The sequence below is a fragment of the Cyclopterus lumpus genome, chromosome 7 (genome assembly GCF_009769545.1).
Source record: "Cyclopterus lumpus isolate fCycLum1 chromosome 7, fCycLum1.pri, whole genome shotgun sequence".
Classification (NCBI taxonomy): Eukaryota; Metazoa; Chordata; class Actinopteri; order Perciformes; family Cyclopteridae; genus Cyclopterus; species Cyclopterus lumpus.
In genome coordinates this window covers 12,191,230-12,209,411 of record NC_046972.1, presented here as the reverse complement: position 1 = coordinate 12,209,411, position 18,182 = coordinate 12,191,230, and the positions used below count along the sequence as shown (strand labels likewise).

General features: G+C 40.6%; 2 protein-coding genes across 5 annotated transcripts; both read right to left on the bottom strand.

Moving 5' to 3' along the window:
- Positions 1 to 369: 369 nt before the first annotated feature.
- Positions 370 to 9,868, bottom strand: pfkma (phosphofructokinase, muscle a). Its single transcript, XM_034536938.1, has 22 exons — positions 9,568 to 9,868; positions 8,489 to 8,562; positions 7,536 to 7,613; positions 6,121 to 6,310; positions 5,654 to 5,819; positions 5,333 to 5,377; positions 5,005 to 5,113; positions 4,823 to 4,918; positions 4,638 to 4,730; positions 4,380 to 4,505; positions 4,208 to 4,272; positions 3,790 to 3,853; positions 3,524 to 3,670; positions 3,282 to 3,352; positions 3,008 to 3,095; positions 2,764 to 2,916; positions 2,519 to 2,683; positions 2,363 to 2,424; positions 1,845 to 1,956; positions 1,642 to 1,741; positions 839 to 944; positions 370 to 756 (listed from the first exon to the last, which is right to left on the bottom strand). The coding sequence occupies exons 1-22, from the start codon at positions 9,656 to 9,658 to the stop codon at positions 618 to 620; spliced, it is 2,340 nt and encodes a 779-aa protein (XP_034392829.1). The 5' UTR covers positions 9,659 to 9,868; the 3' UTR covers positions 370 to 617.
- A 957-nt stretch (positions 9,869 to 10,825) lies between these two features.
- On the bottom strand, positions 10,826 to 17,538 carry troap (trophinin associated protein). 4 transcript variants are annotated; one of them, XM_034536941.1, is made up of 15 exons: positions 17,380 to 17,538; positions 16,852 to 16,938; positions 16,178 to 16,415; positions 15,830 to 16,087; positions 15,559 to 15,688; positions 15,074 to 15,207; positions 14,844 to 14,895; positions 14,045 to 14,190; positions 13,910 to 13,964; positions 13,733 to 13,815; positions 13,553 to 13,636; positions 13,151 to 13,261; positions 12,756 to 13,011; positions 12,423 to 12,625; positions 10,826 to 11,289 (listed from the first exon to the last, which is right to left on the bottom strand). In XM_034536941.1, the coding sequence occupies exons 2-15, from the start codon at positions 16,911 to 16,913 to the stop codon at positions 11,215 to 11,217; spliced, it is 1,887 nt and encodes a 628-aa protein (XP_034392832.1). In that variant the 5' UTR covers positions 16,914 to 16,938; positions 17,380 to 17,538; the 3' UTR covers positions 10,826 to 11,214. The 4 variants fall into 4 exon arrangements, with proteins under 4 accessions (XP_034392832.1, XP_034392834.1, XP_034392830.1 ...); XM_034536943.1 differs by having other exon boundaries at positions 15,938 to 16,087; XM_034536939.1 differs by having other exon boundaries at positions 15,559 to 16,087.
- Between the last annotated feature and the right edge of the window lie 644 nt (positions 17,539 to 18,182).

The window sequence follows — 18,182 nt, the reverse complement described above, 5'->3', positions numbered from 1 at the left end:
ATATAAGGTTATAAATCAAATGTTAGCCATTCCGTTGCTTAACTTGAGCCAAAACATGTGTTAGCCGATTTAAATGCACACACTGTTAACTCTTAAGTGGTACGTTAGCACAGACTACTTGTAACACAATTCATATCCACTGCAGGAGTAAGTTGATACAAATATATATTATTTAAAGTTTTTTTGTATTTCGGCTGGTTGTTTGTCCCACACATCTATATGTGTCTTAAAAAACGCCATCAATTTAAACACCTTTAGAATTCTTACTGTACATGTACAAGGATACTGTTTTTAAATTATTAAGATTATTTTTTCTCTATTTCTCAGATAAATTCCCACTCTGATCCATTTCACAAAAAGGACACACAATTACATTTTTGTAAATATATCTATAATTGGATGCTTGATGTCTGGTATTTGATTCATTGAAGGTTTTGGAAGTTGGGAGAGCTACAGAACCTCACTGCAGATTGAGTCTTTTAACTGGACTTCAATGATTATAAATTATAAGATAGCAGCTCTTTTACCAAGGCATGTGGACAGGTAGTGGGACAATAACAATATTGTGTAATGGAACAGAGAAATCGCCTCGCTCTGTTCTTGGGCGCAGACTGAGTCTATTTCCCGAGAGGACTCCTCTTCTTCACATGCTCCATGTCGGTGTGTTCGGATGTGTCCAGTTTGATGTCGTACTTGGCCAGGATCTTCATGATGGGCCTAATCTTCAGCCACCACTGTGTCTTAGGGATGCGGTGCCTGCAGCAGACAGAAGATTCATCATCATATAATAACCATATAAACAAGTTACTAGCAGTACAGTAAGTTACATGGATCTTACTCAAGATCTGTGTCTCCCTTCAGTTCAGAAAGAGGCTGGAAGTGGAGCGCCCTCTTCCTCATGCCCAGCACACAGGCAGAGTCTGGCGTGTTGGCAAAGATGCGACCTAAAGGACACAGGAAGTGAAACATTTCATTTAACTCCCGTTAATGGTGGAGAAGGTATTCAGATGCTTTACTTAAGTAAAAGTATCAATACCATATTGTGTAAAATACTTTACTAAAAGGAAAATGACTGCTTTTATGTTATGTTGTTATATTCTAATGTATTAAACATTTCTATATTGTATTCATATTTACATTTACTCAGGTATTCATTGAAAATTAGATCCCAATGTCAATGGATCTTACCTTATTAAATAGGAGTTATATTAAAATAATATAATATAGTTTTAAAAGTAAAAGGCCTGGAGCTGGTTCAGGCCAGAGAGAAATATGCAATTATACAATTGGATTTCAATTATTGATGCATTAATGTGTGCGTGGTATTTTACTTCAACATTTTAATTACTTCATAAACTGTACCCATCATATTTTCTAAGCAGATTATGTGTTCTGTGTATATGATCTTCATCTGCAAAGTAACCAGTAAGTAAAGCTGTTACATAAATGTAGTGGAGGAAACAACAACATCTTCCATTTAAATATAAAGTAACTATAATGAAATGGAAAAGTTCAAGTAGGTACGAGTATGTTTAAATGATACTTGCAGTGAATGTACTCAGTGACATGTCACCACTGCCTGTTGGTGTCATATATTCTTCAAAACGTGCCATAGAACCATTCGATTGGAGGCCCACGTACCGTGCCTGTAACAATCCTTGAGTTTCTCAGTGAGCCACAGAACAGTCTTGGCACCCATCTTTGTGCCAAAGTTTCTGTCAAAGGGAGTTGGAGTGCCCCCCTGTAAATAAAGGACAGACAGGTGCATCATCAACCACATTGTAGTTTCGCAAAAAGAAGGACAAAATCAGTTTTAAGTGGATCACTTTGCCGCATAAACAGACCTGCTGCATGTGTCCGAGGACATTCTTACGGCAGTCGAAGACGCCTTTGCCCTCCTCAGAGTACAGGTTGAAGATGAAGTCAGTGGTGTAGTTGGCATTTGCGTTCTCGTTCCTATTGTAGAATGAAAATTGACAGATTGTTGTACTGTTATCTAGAAGGATTTGGACTAATAGCTGACTGTTATGTTAGGATATTACATAATACATGAAGACTTATATCATCAAGGTATTGAAGGTTTTAAAGTCCTTTTAGAAAAGAAAATACCTATGAGGGGTTTATCTATGCCTTTGGTCCAAAGGGAACGTGAAATAACTCACATTTTGAATTCATGATTAAAAGGTTATAAAGCAGATGTTAGCCATTCTGTTACTTGATGAATACATCTAAAGTGAGTAAACTGGAGCCAACATGTGTGTTTTAAATTTCCTCATTGTTAACTCAGAAGTAAGCATTCACCCTAGAAGTAACACAATTCATATCTGCTGCACATTTGGTTCACACTCGACTGAAAACCAACCTGAGAATCAAACCTCTCTTCACTGTTGTCTTCATCTTCTGCAAAAGGTGGTCCACGTTCACCTACAGTCCACAGATCACAAGTAGTACACATCACTGTTTAAAGGTACAGAGTAGCAACTGAAAACTGGATTAACAGGTCCTAATATCAACTCACTTCCAGGTCTTTAATGCCAAATTTCTCCTCAAAGATGTAGGCGGCATCAGCCCCAGCAGCCAGACCGGCCATGGTGGACAAGTAGCCGCAGTATCCGCCCATAGTCTCAACGATGAATACGCGGCGCTTAGTCCCGGCTGCAGACTGCTTGATTCTGTCGCAAGTCTGCAATTAAAAATAGGAGAAATTTATTTAGCAGTTATTTTGTGTACATATGTGTGCATATCTGTTGTTGAGGCACTGACAGCGGTGATGGTGTTGAGGGCGGTGTCGGCGCCGATGCTGAAGTCAGAGCCCGGGACGTTGTTGGAGACGGTGGCGGGGATAACCACCATAGGAATGCACAATTCCTCATATTTCTCTCTGGCCTGAACCAGCTCCAGGCCTCCCACATAGGCCTGCAGCGCGGGAGAACATCAAGAATCATTTGTTGCAGGGTTTTTTGTGTGTGTTGTTCAAACAACACAATCTGCTGTCACATCTTTTTACCTCAAATCCACCGATGATCACTAAAGCATGGATGTTGAACTTGGCAATATTCTGGCTGATTTCCTCCAACAATTTACCTGGCAGAGTTCTTTGGGTAACAGACACAAATTACAGAATAAATGTGTCGTAGTTTTATTGAAAATGGTAAATGGTAAATCAACTTATATTGTCAAGAGCAATGAGTAGTTTGGGGGTTTGGTACCTTGCCCAAGGACACCTCGTCAGTGCTCAGGAGACAAACTGACCCCTCCCCTGCTAACAACTTATATTTTACCTCTTGGTGCCCAACATTGAGCCTCCTTTTCCAGTCCAGCCAGTCACTGAAACCCAGGTGATTGGCTCGATCTGCAGGAAGAAACACATACTGAGTACTGTACAACAAACAATAAAACATAGATGACTATTTAGATGCAGACAAACAACAGTGTAAGTTCTATTTCCAATATATATATACTGTGTATACAGTATGTGTGTATATATATATATAAATAAATGTGTGTGTAAATGTACACAGACCTGTCCATGAGCCAGACCGTCGAAGCCGTCATGGACAGCCAACATGCTGTGGCCCTGGATGATGCCCATCCTGACTGCTGAACGGACGGCAGCGTTCATACCGGCGCAGGGAGCGCCGATGTTCATGATGGCCACGTTGATGTTGCTCTGGTCAGTAAGACAGAGAATGGGATGTCAAAACATCTTGGTGTAAACATTGCAATAGTTCATTTTATTTTTCACAAACGATACTCTTTAGTCTGGCTTAGAAAATTCATGGTCCTTACCTTAACATCTGGGGGGTTGATGTGAGCCAGCAGCTTGTACGTGTTCCAGTTGTTCTCAAAACTCCTGCGCAACATAAATAAGGTTGAGTGTTGATAACTCAGAGCAATACACTCTTTTCTTTTTTGAATATTTGAATATTGGTATCAATCTCTATCAGTTATAACATTGATTTAAAAAACATTTTTTTACTCTTTGCTTGTTTTTCTGTGTTGTTTTATGGGGCAAATATGCATCAATTAGATTTGTATTTAATTAATTTATAATATGTATATATATATATATATATATATATATAATTATTATAATAGTTCTGGATTGTCTAAGGATTATGAATTTAAATTTAAATAAAAGAATTATCGATCAATTGAAATGTTTATTATAATTGCAATGTTTTAAATTTAAGAGGGAAATTCTTACTTTCCTCTGAGTTTGATGGCATCCTCAAATCTGCCCTCAGCCATGGCGGCAGTCACATCTTTGGTCTGTTGCAAAGTGAGATTCATTAAGCAATCCATGACTGTAATGTCAGTGCACATGCACATCCTCCAAAACAAGTAGCAAAACTCAGTAACTAAATATTTTCACGTACCACTTGCACACACTCCATGAGCGGCAGTCTGACTGCCTGGTTCCCCGACAGGCTGACGACACAGGCAGGAGTGTCTGGGTTGGCCTCCAGCAGCGCCATCACCGCCTCCACACCCATCCTGCTGCCCTGGACCACACACACACACACACACACACACACACACACACACACACACACACACACACACACACACACACAGCTCATCAGGTGTGTGTGGGCGGTGTACATTTATATTTAGTGTTTTAATTAGACACTTACTAGAATTCTGTCGAAGGCGGAGGGTGTTCCTCCTCGCTGCACGTGTCCAAGAACAGTGATGCGGGTATCAAAGCCGAGCCTGTCAGTCACCAGCTGGGGAAAAATGAATCCATGTTACTATGGCCCGTTGTCTGAGCAACTTGGATTCATACTTTACCACACTAACATTGGAAAAAAGGCCTTGCCTTCTTGATCTGGTCAGATGTAATCGGCATGCCATCTCTAGATATCGCACCCTCAGCCACTATAATCACATTCAGACGAGAACCTCTGGCCCTTTGCTAGAAAAAACAGAGGAAAAAATATACTTGTACATTCTGAATGACATTTTTGTGGCATCTCCATCTGCAAATAAAGACACACATACATCTGCCAGCCTCCTACACAAATGGTTCTCCCAATCCTCATCTGGTGGCATCTCTGGAATGAACACCCAGTCTGCACCGCAGGACAGAGCTGTCACCAGGGCTAGGTACCTGCAGACAGACACACACACACACACACACACACACACACACACACACACAATAATTGTAATAACAATAATATGCAAACAGAGTGACAAAATATATTTAAACAGATGAAAATGTATTCTATTTTAGGCCACTGATTACTACATACACACAAATGTTTCCCTGTCACGCACAACACACATCCACTCACACATTAATGAACCAAGCTCACAAGGTACTGACCCACAGTGTCTGCCCATCACTTCCAGGATGAACGTCCTCTGGTGGCTGTGGGTGAGATGCATTTTGTACAAATGAGAAGAGGATAGTTTGATAGTTTGTATACACTTAAATAAAAAAAAGCAATGAGTAAACAATACACATTCACCCTTCTTTATACACTTAAAGTGGCAGTTATTTACTTGACCTGATGCAGATCTGTATTATTTCCTGCATACCTCATGTGTACTGTTATTTTACTGCTGAAATGATCTAATTTTATCCTTGTTGAATTTAAAAGTGAATCACTGTGTGCATGGATGGAGGGTCACAATGATGTCTGACCTCTGTGCGGTTGTGGTGATGGCATCCACCACCTCAATGATGCGGTGAAGGGCGGAGTCAGTGCCAATGGTCATGTCGGTGCCACAGAAGTCGTTGTCGATGGAGCCCACCATGCCCACGATGTTCAGGTGGGAAGATGTCTTGGCTTCTGCTTTTGTAATCGTACCTGCATAAATTAAAAATGAAAAACAGGGAGAGTGACGCAGTATTTCTTCCTTTACTCACAGGCGCTATCGCCGAGAGGTGAGAAGTGTGTTTTATTTACCTCGCTGTCAAAGAAGACGTATCTGATTTTGGCATTTTTGGAAAATAACTGATGTGTGCATGGTTTATATATTTGTTTAAATACCTTCCAAAACAATTATTCCCATCTTTAATAGGATGTATTAGGAGAGTACAGGCTGAGGTTGTTGAAGGCTGCAGGACCCATTATTATTCTTATAGCCACACTACGTTGGTCTCTTTACCAGCTTGGACGAGGTCAACCAGCAGCCCGCTCCACTCAGCCCTGAACTCGTTGGCTCCAGTCAGACTGCCGTCGCCTCCGATCACACACAGGTTGGTGATGCCCAGCTTCACCAGGTGGCCAGCTGCCTTCATACGACCCTCTCTGGTGCGGAAGTCCTTGCTGCGGGCGCTGCCGATGACAGTGCCGCCCTGACGAGTGAAGAAGAGAAGGTACTGACACACAAACGATTTCTGGCTTTGAGAGAAGACGAATGTAATAATGCAGTGATTGCTGACACAATATTTTCCCCAACTGTTACCCAATATTATAAATAAACACGAGCTGATGCTCATCAAAATGGCTTTATAACATTGTGGAATTAGACTCAGTAAGATGCTGTAAAATGAGGTTGCATCACGATTTGGGTAGCTAGTGTCACTTTAGAAGTGATATCCTTGAAATCTAGCATAGCCCGTTCTCACTCCATTGCTCACTTTCACATACTTCATAAATCTTAGCACGTCATTCCCTCTCCACTTGCCAGGTTCTTTATTTATACAACACAAGAAATGTGACTCACAGGCATCACAGTATTATTGCATCTCCATCATCTTTCTGAGGCAGCCATTTAATATCAGCACTCAAGAAACAAGTTGCTCATGTTACGAGCGTTTCACAGCGTGAAATGTGGAGGATGCAAGTGGATTAGATATATTAAAAGGTTAAAGGATTCCATCCATCCATCCATCCATTATCAGCCGCTTATCCGGGGTCGGGTCGCGGTGGCAGCAGGTTCAGCAGGCCGACCCAGGCCTCCCTCTCACCCGCAACACTTTCCAGATCATTCTGGGGGATCCCGAGGCGTTCCAAGGCCAGCCGGGAGATATAATCCCTCCAGCGTGTCCTCGGTCTTCCCCGGGGCCTCCTACCAGTTGGACGTACCCGGAAAACCTCTAATGGGAGGCGTCCAGGAGGCATCCTGACTAGATGCCCGAACCACCTCAGCTGACTCCTTTCGACACAAAGGAGCAGCGACTCGACTCCAAGCTCCCCCCTGATGTCCGAGCTCCTTACCCTATCTCTAAGGCTGAGCCCGGCCACCCTACGGAGGAAGCTCATTTTGGTTAAAGGATTCATTCTCCCTAATTACCTATCTGTCGGGCCAGGCCGATACGTTCACTTTTAACTAGTTTTGAGGCATCAGCTTGCTGCAGTCACCCGGATACAATAGAGGAGAATACAATTTTGTGCGGTTCTGCACTTCGGCATAATGATGACTTCTTATGGAAACACAGCTGCTGCTGCACTTTTAACTGTAATTGTTTGTGCTGTGAGGAGTTTAAACAAAATCCCAGCAACCTTAAATGTATTGGTGTGGCAGAAGAACTCTCAAGATGGATACCTGAACAAACACGACTAGTTGTATTTACTCACCAGCTGAAGCATCATGGACACACTCTCCCATGTGGCGGGGTGGATGTTGTCTCCTCCATCCACCAGACCCTGGTAGCCCTGCAGCACACAATATTAAAGATACAGTTATTATGCCTGATGTGCTGGTTAACCCTGCACTGCTACACAACCCTTTCCTTTCTTTAAGGGAGACAAACCAGGTGAACGGGATAACAAAATAAACCATGAAAACACCATGACACTTCCCCAGTTAATTACTTACATGAAGGCCAATATTTTCTGTAGAACAAGTTCTCTGAAATGCTACGTTTAAATATGCAAATGAGGTATTGTCTTACCAAATATGTGGTAGTATGCATACATTGGCATTGGATAAAACCAGGTTCAAAATGATTGTTTTATTTTGTTAGCATATTAGAGTAAAGGGTTTTTACCACGGGGAGTTTATATATCTCTTTGTATCACTACATAAATCTGAAAATATTGTCAACAGCCATTAAAACGATATTTTGTACATTATGTTTTCAGGTATTAAATGTTGTATGAATCAGGATACGAATGATATATTGTATGAACAAACCTTCAGAATATAGATAGAGATAAAACTATAAGGCTCAGATTATGAGAAAATCTTTGAAACAGCCTTTAAATATATGTGTGTAAAATTGCAGACATCTGTATGACACCACAGCTTAATAGGGCAAAAGGTTACGAAAGGATGTCTCAAGTTACTTTCTATGTTTAAATATGTAAATTAGGCTTTATCTAATGCTAACCGTTGGTACATTTAGACACAAATAGTTACATAGACACCTAAATGTGGATTTGGGATGTTTTCTTTCCACTAGTCTGAAAGAGGACATGTTGTGGAAGCAAAATAGCGCAACATTTAAAAATGTATTAATGCATGAAAAACAAAGTTTTATCCTGTGGTGTCTCTGCTGAATGCACTGTGGCCGTTATGTAGTCCATACCTCATGAACAAAGAAGACTTTGGCTCCGGTGTAGAGACCAACTCTGACTGTGGCTCTCACAGCAGCGTTCATACCTGAGACACACAAATGAACAAATGTGATGGTAATGTGATCATTTGAGGTCACATCATAGGACAAAGTCCAACTCAGTTTAACAGTTCCTGTCAAATATCAGCTTAAGACCTTTAAGTGACCTATGCATCGTCAACAGATGAGCCAGAAATAGCCGTATGAAAAGGATAGCAGCAGAATTTATGGGACTGTCTGTCTTGTGTACCATCCTGCCCCTGGATGTCCAGTACACTAAATGCCACAGTGTGAGCTTGTGTTGTGGCAGCTTGGCACGATGCAGCTCTGGTTTCACCAGACAGCAGCTGTGGATCGGGGGCATTTCTCTCCTCCATACCAGAAAAAGGTCAACGCCACTCAAATTAGCCCCAAAGATCTGAAATAAGGGAACACTTGGGCAGATAGTCAGGTTTAGAGGGTAGCGAGATCACATAGGATCAGGAGCTATATATGAGACATCGTCCAGTTGAACTTCAAGTACAGTTGATAAAGCAATTTCCTAGAGGAACTTAATGCTAGTTTTAAAGTTTATAAGACAAAGTCAAATGCAGCCTGTATGGATGATATCTTAACAAACTCTCAGTTTAAACGTATAGAGTGTATACTCTTGATCTGCCACACAATGCATGTTGTGCCTTGTCTGTCACTTGTAAGGACATTTTAAGGTGTGCTGAAAATACATCAAACACTAGTGGTGTTGTGAATCCGAGACGCAATCTTATCATGGCAGCCAAACATGCATCAACCTCCGACAGCTGGCTTTGAACTGAGCCACTCTGACGTGTTGCTTGCCCTTTCTGTTCTTTGACTCCTGGACGATCTACAGATGTCATGCAGGGCATTAACATGATACTCTGTTGGCCCCTGTAGGAGCATAGGCTACTTACAGCTGGTTGGGATTCAGTGTTGTACTCAGACACACCAGCAGGGAAGATGCCAACCGACGGATTCTTTTTGAGTTTTGACAGTTCAAAATGAAGCTGTGGTAAAGTACTGGAGACTGTGCTTACCTTGGGCGTCTCCTCCTGACGTCAGCACGGCGATGGAGCAACCAAGCCCCATCTTCGTGGGGTCGACGGTTGGATGGAGATCATCGGACATGATTCCAGAAGATCGGGGGCTGTCGACACGACGAAGGGAAAGAAAAGGAGCGAGAATAGCGGCGCTCTTGCTTCACCCTCTGCTCCTCAGGGAGGCACCAGTGAAGGCACAGGCTTTATAGACTAGTGTTCACAGAGCCCCCACCCACTGACACCCTCCACCACCCACTTACAACTCTACTAAATATACCACCTGCAGGCGACAGTTACAGACAGGAAAACACAATAGCACATGGCGCTCATGTGACAGGAAACAGTTTGAATGCATTTCAGATTAATTATGTCCAATTGATACAAACAAAGCCATAAAATATGAAAAGGATTTCCAAAACGTTTTAGTTTATTTTGTCACAGAACAGCTCCAGCAGCAGTTTTTTCACACATACTGTACTGAATGTAGTATAAATACTGTCTTCTCTCTAAAACCAGATACTGTGTCACATGACGCTGATATGTGCACCTTGTTTCATGTTTCCGGTAAAAGGTTCGAACTCTACATTTGACACCGAGGCCATATGGGAAATGTAGTTTATTGTCCAATGTTTTACACCAACCACCAAGACAAATTGTATGTCCAACATACTTGGCAATAAATGGCTCTGATTTTGAAAGCAAACCTTTCATATCTCGTTTCATGCAATAAAGAAGACTTTTTTTCCATGTCTGTAATGCTGAGGAGTTTGTGTGAGCGGCGACAGCATTACGCAAGACTTCAGGAAAAATAACTGCCTGAAGTTCTAATAATTAACATTATTAGGCAAAAAATGTGGGGATTTACAAGAGGCAGATTAAAAAAAAAAAAAAAAAAAAAAAAAAAGGATAATTCAAATCAAAGTAGCAGAAGCTGATATAGCCTGAATAGGAACGATTTCAATATCGTCATCAATGTCAATTTCATGTTCCAAAAGCTCAAGGTAACATCATCAAGTTCAACAGTCCAAAACCCCCAAAGATATTACATTTATTATGATTTAAAAGAGAGATCAGTCCATTCTGATATTTGAGCTGCTTGAACAAACACATATTTGATGCGTTTCCTTCATAAATGAATTACAATTATATGATTACTTGATTATAAAAATGATTGATAATAAATAAAATTTAAAAAAAACAGACAGTGCCATATATATATATATATATATATTTATTATAAACATTGTACATTGAGAACATCAATCATTTTCAATTCACACAAGAAGATTCTGGGGAGTCATCCTAATCCAGATGTATACTAAAGCCATAACGCTGGTTAAGTTCAGTCTTCATTGACCTTTTAAGACGTTTGTTTTTCCAACTTAAAAAAAAAATACATTTAATAAACATTGTTTCTAATAAGTGTGCATCGACTTCGTTTACATGAATACCTGCAGTGTAAAAGCCGCATTATATATGTATTCTTTCAAAAAGCATCCATGAGACAAAAAGCCTATACAAGCAGCTAACAGTGTTGGACAAACTAAAAAAGTTTCATTAAAAGAGTGTCATCAGTATACCAGAGTGAACGTATCCACTCTAGATATGAACTGTAATACAAATACTGTACTTATTAGTGCAAAGTCACCTCTCCCACAGCGGAGAGCTTTGTGGAGAACAACAGCCGGACGAGGGATCGAAACCAATCGGAACAAATGTCTGGAAAACAAAACAATAAGAAATATTTGTGTTCATGTGCAGAGAATATATATATGCTATGTGTATGTTAAGTTTGATGTTTAGTGTTGGATGTCACTGTCAAACCAAATGTGATAACTTTCGCAATGCACTGTGTTGCATCATACATACATATAAAAGGAATAGTTTAATACTTTAAGAACCAAGCTAATTTGCTTTCTTGCTTTCCGAGAGATATGTTTTATAGGGAGCGTATGTGTGAATACTCAAAGCACTCACAACCTGCTTACATTTAGTATTCAGCATGGACCTAAAGTATCTCTGTACTGAACTAGCGGATGAAGTTGATAGATCTTTTCAGATCTGGTCAAAGACAACAAACAACCAAATGTGCCAAAGTGTCATTCCTTTAAAGATCACATGACATTTCCGCTAGCGCCACAACAAGGTTCACATTTTTGGTTTGAGCTCAACATCTCAAGAACTATTGGATGGTCATGATATGGCCCAGACTGTGATGTTTCCCTCAGAAATAATTGTTCTAGATTTGGTGTTCAATCAACTTTTTATCAGGTCAAAAATCAAATGTCTCCAATACTTCCCATCAGCCTCAGCTGTGTTTAGTGCTAAAGAGCTAAACTAAGGTGGTAAACATGGTAAACATTTAGCACGTCAACATGCCCATGTTAGCATTTAGCTGGAGCTTTGCTGTGCCTCAGCGCAGCCTCAGCTGAGTCTTATTGTAATATATATATATATATATATATATATATATATATATATATATATATACATACATACACACACCGTATTATAACACTTTCCATATTGCATAGATCATTTAGTCAGTTAAATTAACCATTTCAACACTTCATGGGTTGCTCTGGTCACTTACGCTGGTCATTTGTCCTTTCATACACTTAATTGATCAATCCATAATTGATCAAAATACGATCGATAAATCATTTCAAAACTAATGATTTAATGTAAAAACATTACACATAGCATCGTTAATACTTCTCTGAACATGTATATTTTTTTATCACTTGATAATTCCGGCATGTTTACATCTTGTATTTTATACTGATGTCCATTAAAATGTTCTGTCCCGATCAAATAAACAAATAAATATGCACAGTCAGCGGTGTACTCACAGAGGCCTCTTCGGAGTGCAAAATGGAGGCCAGCGGGTTTCCACAGCGGGGCCGAGGAGGGAGAAAACCGGGAGCAGCCGGGACAGACGCTGAGATGTAGCAGGCCACCTCCTCGTCCAAAAGAAGCTCCTCCAGAGGAGGCAAACGCTTACGCAGCATCGCCACGGCAGGACTCAGAGCACACGTCTTCTGAACAACGAGGTCTGTAATGGTACAAAAGTCACATGGGAAATGTTCATTGTATGCGTAATACCAAAAGTATCATAGTTAATATACTATAGTATAATTCATTATTGTGAGATGTCAGACTCTGAACAGGAGGGTTGATCTCACAGGGTAGCACTGACACCGGCGACACCTCTTTCTCCGCTTGCAGCACCGGGCCATGCTGCTCGTGACGGGCTGAGTCTTCCTGCTTCTTAAAGCGCGGAGCTCTTAACAGCGTTTTGCCCGTTGAGAAAAAAATGACAGACTCTCTTTGCGGTGCCTGGAAGAACGGCTGTCCTCCCACAATGCTCTGCTGATCCTCCTCAACCTCGTTGTCACCGACCCTGCTCTCCTCTACCTTTTCTTCACAGTGGGATTTAGTCTGGAGCAGTGAGGGACGACACCAAACAGCATACAGGGATTTTACAAAATATTTTAAATAACCTGACAAGAACTTAATTCAATATTATATGGAAATAATATATATGGCTGCTAAGTTTAAACCTAAGTTCACTTCTTACAGTTGTGTGTTGAACTAGGAGCCGCTCTGCTGGCGTCTCAGGATCTTTGTCTGTCACACGTGTGCTTTGCTCGTCCTCTAGATCGTCGAACAATCTCTGGACAATCTCCTGCTAACAAACAAGTCATATTAATTGTGATACGGAGCACATGTATGTTTATTGCTGGTCAAAGATATATGCTGTGATGGTGATAGTAGTAACATGCTCTGGATCACAGCTATTGCATAATGTTATTCATGCTCTCGTTTCAGTTATTCCATATTAAAAGGTATCTTTAAATTAAACAGTGGTGTCGCATCATCACTTATTGTGTTCTCTTTGCGTTTCTTGTTCGACTTTCAAACAGATTTGTGTAAAAGCTCTGAAGACGTTATAAAAGCGGACATCATTTCCTGTGCTCACCTCCTGGTGCGGCTGAAGGTTGGCCTTACAGCTCCGTAGCCCAGGAGTGCAGTACGGTGACTTTTGTGTCGACTGATGCCATTTCTGAAAACAGCAGCGTGGTGAGATAATGGAGCATCTGTGAGAATCACCGCGTACCTAATTAGACAGAGCATGAACATACAATACATGCACACTGACCAGAGCAGACATGGGCTGATGCCTGGTGTCGCGGACCCTCTGCGGAGTCCACGTCTTCAGTGGAGTCACTTTGACCGCTATTGCTGAGGATAAAAGTGTAGTGTAGTCAGTGTAAAATTACAGATAAGGATGCATTAGGCTTCATAAGAAAACCAAAACAACATTTCTGCATCTTACCTGGTGGTCCTGCGAACGCTTCTGCACGATTCTTTCTGAGCGGCACTCTCTGAGCCTGAGAAAGGAAGCGACACACTAAATGTAACTGTGTTTGTGATTCAAAACCATGTAATGATAAAGTTTGTGTATACATACTGTGTAGATTGAAGTGCCTCTGCCTGGTGGACAGGTGGAGTTTCGGGGTGTGGAGCCAGCAGGCCCTCCTCCCTTCACTCCCTCGTTCTGCAGGATACTTTGCAGCGCAGCAGGGTCTGGGGAGAACTGCACCAACCTTATTGATCCTGTAAGAAGAGCACAAAGGGCACAGTTATGATCGACATGCATAAGCTGGTTCATTTACATTGCATTATTTGTTCAGTAACTTTATACATAACAAAGTAATACTGAGTCGCGTTCAGTTTCACAAGAACTATAATTGGCTTGCTTCTGTCCGTTTCTCGTTGACACAATACATCACTAACTTAAGGTGCAATATACGGGATTCAGAGCATTCATATAGAAGAAGGTTTTATATTTTCAAATCTTTCCAAGTCAAAAGAAAAGGTTTGTAATGCTTATCTTGATGTGAAGCCTCTGGGCCAAGCAGGAACGTGTGGACGGACCCCAGTTGGAGGCACACTAATGTGCATGTGCACATGTTTCCAGGCGAGCTGTTTTCACCTCTAAGCCAAACTAACTCAGTTCAAGAAAGTGAATCAGAGTTTGACCCAAAATATCAAACTAATTCTTTAATCAAATAAATTATGTATTCATTTGACAAAAGTAATACAAATATATTGCTTCGAAATTCTCAAACTGGTTTGACTAAAAAAAGAAAATTCATGAAATCAGTCATATCTGTCATTGTCAATGGGGTTAACAACATGTTTTATATCTACTGTGGTCACATAGTGTATATTTAGGTACACACATGATGTCTTAACCTTGCGCTTACCCGTAGTGGGTCCGGCTTTTTGTCGACTCTTCATGACAGACACTCGCTTGGGCTGCAAACAAGAGAATCATCAAATGAGACCATTTAACACATTGAAAAGATGTAACTTATTTAAATGGTTAAATGCTGAACTCACTATTAAAAACTCAATAATAACCGGTAAGTAAAAGAGTAGGGACCAAAAGACATCGTAAAAGAAAGAAGTAAATGACATTTTAAACCCAGTTTACCAGGTAGTTGTAGGAGTTAGACTGTGGAGTTGCACATCCCACATCTGTGACTCTTACTCCTTCGTTCCGAAGGATACTGAGCAAAGCTGCATGGTCAGACTGGAAGTTCTCCCCTTTGTCTGAAACACTGTTTACTGCAATTCACAAGGAACAATAAGGGAGCAGTGTAGTTATCAAAAGGCACAACAACAAAAGAGAAATGGTAATCATGAAAATCCAAATGATTCTAGCTATCTAATTAATTATAAGCTACAAGTGTATCGTTGTGCAGGTGAGATACATTCAACTCGACGGAGAAATGCAGTTGTAGCAGTATTAAAAATGTTTAATTAGTGTCAGTAAAACAAGCTAAATAGAATACAATCAATATGAAACAGCACCACAAACTTCATCCTTCAAAATTACCAAAAAGTTGATTCATCACCTCTCAAAAACAGTTTCAACAAAAAGATGAACATTATAAGGCAACAACAAATTGAACTCACCGGTTGAACCTTTGGAAAAACTGCCCTCTGTGGTCAGCTGCATGTTTTGGCTAGCATGGGATGTCTTGGCTGGATCGTTGAGACTAAGCAGGCTCATGTTATCCAAACAGGCCTCTGCAGTAAAGGCAGGCTGTGCAGAAGGAGCAGCGCTGGTCGGATGCATAGCGTTATTGGGAATGTGTGATAAAGGGTTGTCTGAAATGGCTGAAGTCTTAAATGTGTTGGAAGGCCCAAATTGTCCTGAAATCTGTCTGTGTGTATTTTCTCGAACCTTTTCATTAGATGTCCCTGTAGTTGAGTCCACATTGCGGTTTAACGTAGCTGGCGGTTTTATAGGTTTTGCATTAATGTTTTGGGTTTTTATACGAGCATTGCATACATTGTTATCAGGTTGGACAGCATGAGTGCCGGTCCTTGATTGAGAAACAGAGAGGGGTTGATGATTTTCAGTGGCCACTCTTGATTTCTTGGGCTGAGACAGGTTGAAAGGTATAGGCCTGGTGCATGGCCTTTTATTCTTAGTTTTCCCCTGTAGACAAAATAAAAGTATTAGGAACATACGATTAATATGATTAGACAGAATACATTTAAATATGCAGGACATGAAGGAGGCACTCACAGACAGAAGTTTCTCCTCCCACCTACAGTGAGATTGACTGAAGTCGGACGGGGTCTGGAAACGCAGGGACCTTGCAAGCACTGGAAGCCTACTGACACCTGGTTGCACAGGTGCCTTCCTACCCGTTTCTGAGATTCCTGGATCCTGGATCTCAATATTCTGGTTGGAAAGGTGAGGTGTGGAGAACTGTTTGGAAGGCTTTGGGTGCGCTGGTATTTTGTTATGTTCATTCATTGATCTGTGTGGAGAAAACCAGTCAATTGCTAAATAATAGACCGAATTAGAGTGAAACACTGCTGGAATTTATTTTTGATTATTAGTTTTACATCCAAGTTTTGGTTCAAATACAACAATTCTTGCAGGCTTACTTTGAGAAGTATAAATGTATTTCACTATTTTTTTTTACTGAACAAAAGAAGCCACATTTTGCAAATGTTCAATGCCAAACACAAATAGTAGTGACCTTGCCAAATAAAATACAATCTAAAGCAGGCACATATTAACAATAAACTATCAAACAATAAGAGAACATGATTACACATATGACAGGACATTTGATTCCAGCTTTCTGTATTTGCTACACACTGTACACAAAAAGTACTGAGATCAATCACTCTAAAGGCAGGAGAAATAGAGAAGAACAGTGTCTCCAATACTTAAATAAACTGGTTTACCTCATGATGTCACGACGGATTCTGTTCTGACTTAGCGGACAGAGGACTGATGAGGGGTCCATAATGATAGCACGGCGTGAAGAGCAACTAGAGGAGCAAAGGGCGAACTCGAATAAACCACCAAGCATGAAACTCTCTAAAAGGCTCATAGCAGACAGTGTGTAAAGATAGACAACATACATAAACCATGCACCGGCAAATACATAAACAATAGACGACAATAATTTCCCAAACTTATGAATTCACAATTGAGCCGCTCCACAGTTCACAAAGATATGAGGCAAGATAACCAGCAAGTAGGAAAGCTCGAGCTCACCACCAGTGAGACAGTAAAAACACAAAACTCGGTATTAAACCAGGTATTTAATAATCGCATTTAAAAGCCTGACCAATAGATCAGATTCTGCGCTGGGTGCTAAACAACGTGTTATTAGTTTTAACGCGAGCATCAGGCTAACTGTTAAAACGTGATGTCCTTTCTCTCTAACACATACGCATTTAAAGCCGTTTATCACATACATTACATACTTCAAAAATAGAAAAGGACCTCTGCTACTTCCTTCTGTGCTCCCAATAAAGTATTTCAGATACAATTAATTCCAAATGTTTTGTTTTTCCAGGTTTTGTGCGGGTTTAAAGATCCCTTGTTACGTCTGTTCTCACCGCAGTGGGCTGTCTGTCAACTTCCTGGACTCGCAGCAGTTTGTAAAAAGCGCGCATCACCATTGGTCGCAATAGGAAACCGTCCCGACCAATGACAGCACGCACCTTGGTTTCGGCTATCGGCTCCACCAATGAGCAGCGACTTTTCATAAACAGCTCCATGGTAACGACGCGAAAGTTGTTTTACCACGTGATTGTTTTTTTGCCGCGGCCTGCAAGTAGAATAGAAATGTATTATCCACGAGAGTGGAAACATACAAGCAGGACGAGAACATGTGCCATATCAAACAAGTAACAGAAGAAGTGTGGCAACAAGTACGCTGGAATACAGTAGTAAAGTGAAATATATGTATTTGTGCATTTATCTTTGGAGTAAGCAGAAGCATCCTGATATAAACAGCCATTTAGTTAAAGTGAACGTCACCCCTTATTTTAATGAACGTTATCAGGTTATTCATTCTAATAAATGTGATGTCTATTCTAAATGCTAAATGTTAATTTCGTTATAAACTTAGTGAAAGTTAACTTGGATAACCACAGACCAAAACGTAAAGGTATAAGAGAAACTATAGCTTGTTCAGAACAATACCGCACCAATAAAATAACTTTACTTAATACTGTGTCTTTGTTACCGTTAAAACATTGAACACCACTTGATATTTCTATAC

Bases quoted from the DNA above. Each gene is read 5' to 3' on its own strand.
- troap (XM_034536939.1), bottom strand. From the start codon at position 16,913: ATGGACCCCTCATCAGTCCTCTGTCCGCTAAGTCAGAACAGAATCCGT. The intron at 16,416-16,851 runs GTAAACCAGTTT...TTCTCCACACAG, and splicing joins ATCCGTCGTGACATCATGAG to ATCAATGAATGAACATAACA. The intron at 13,965-14,044 runs GTATGTATACAC...TTCCTTTCTCAG, and splicing joins GAGGCACTTCAATCTACACA to GCTCAGAGAGTGCCGCTCAG.
- pfkma (XM_034536938.1), bottom strand. From the start codon at position 9,658: ATGTCCGATGATCTCCATCCAACCGTCGACCCCACGAAGATGGGGCTT. The intron at 5,114-5,332 runs GTCAGTACCTTG...GTCTGTCTGCAG, and splicing joins GTGATGGGCAGACACTGTGG to GTACCTAGCCCTGGTGACAG. The intron at 3,854-4,207 runs GTAAGAATTTCC...TATGTTGCGCAG, and splicing joins GCCATCAAACTCAGAGGAAA to GAGTTTTGAGAACAACTGGA.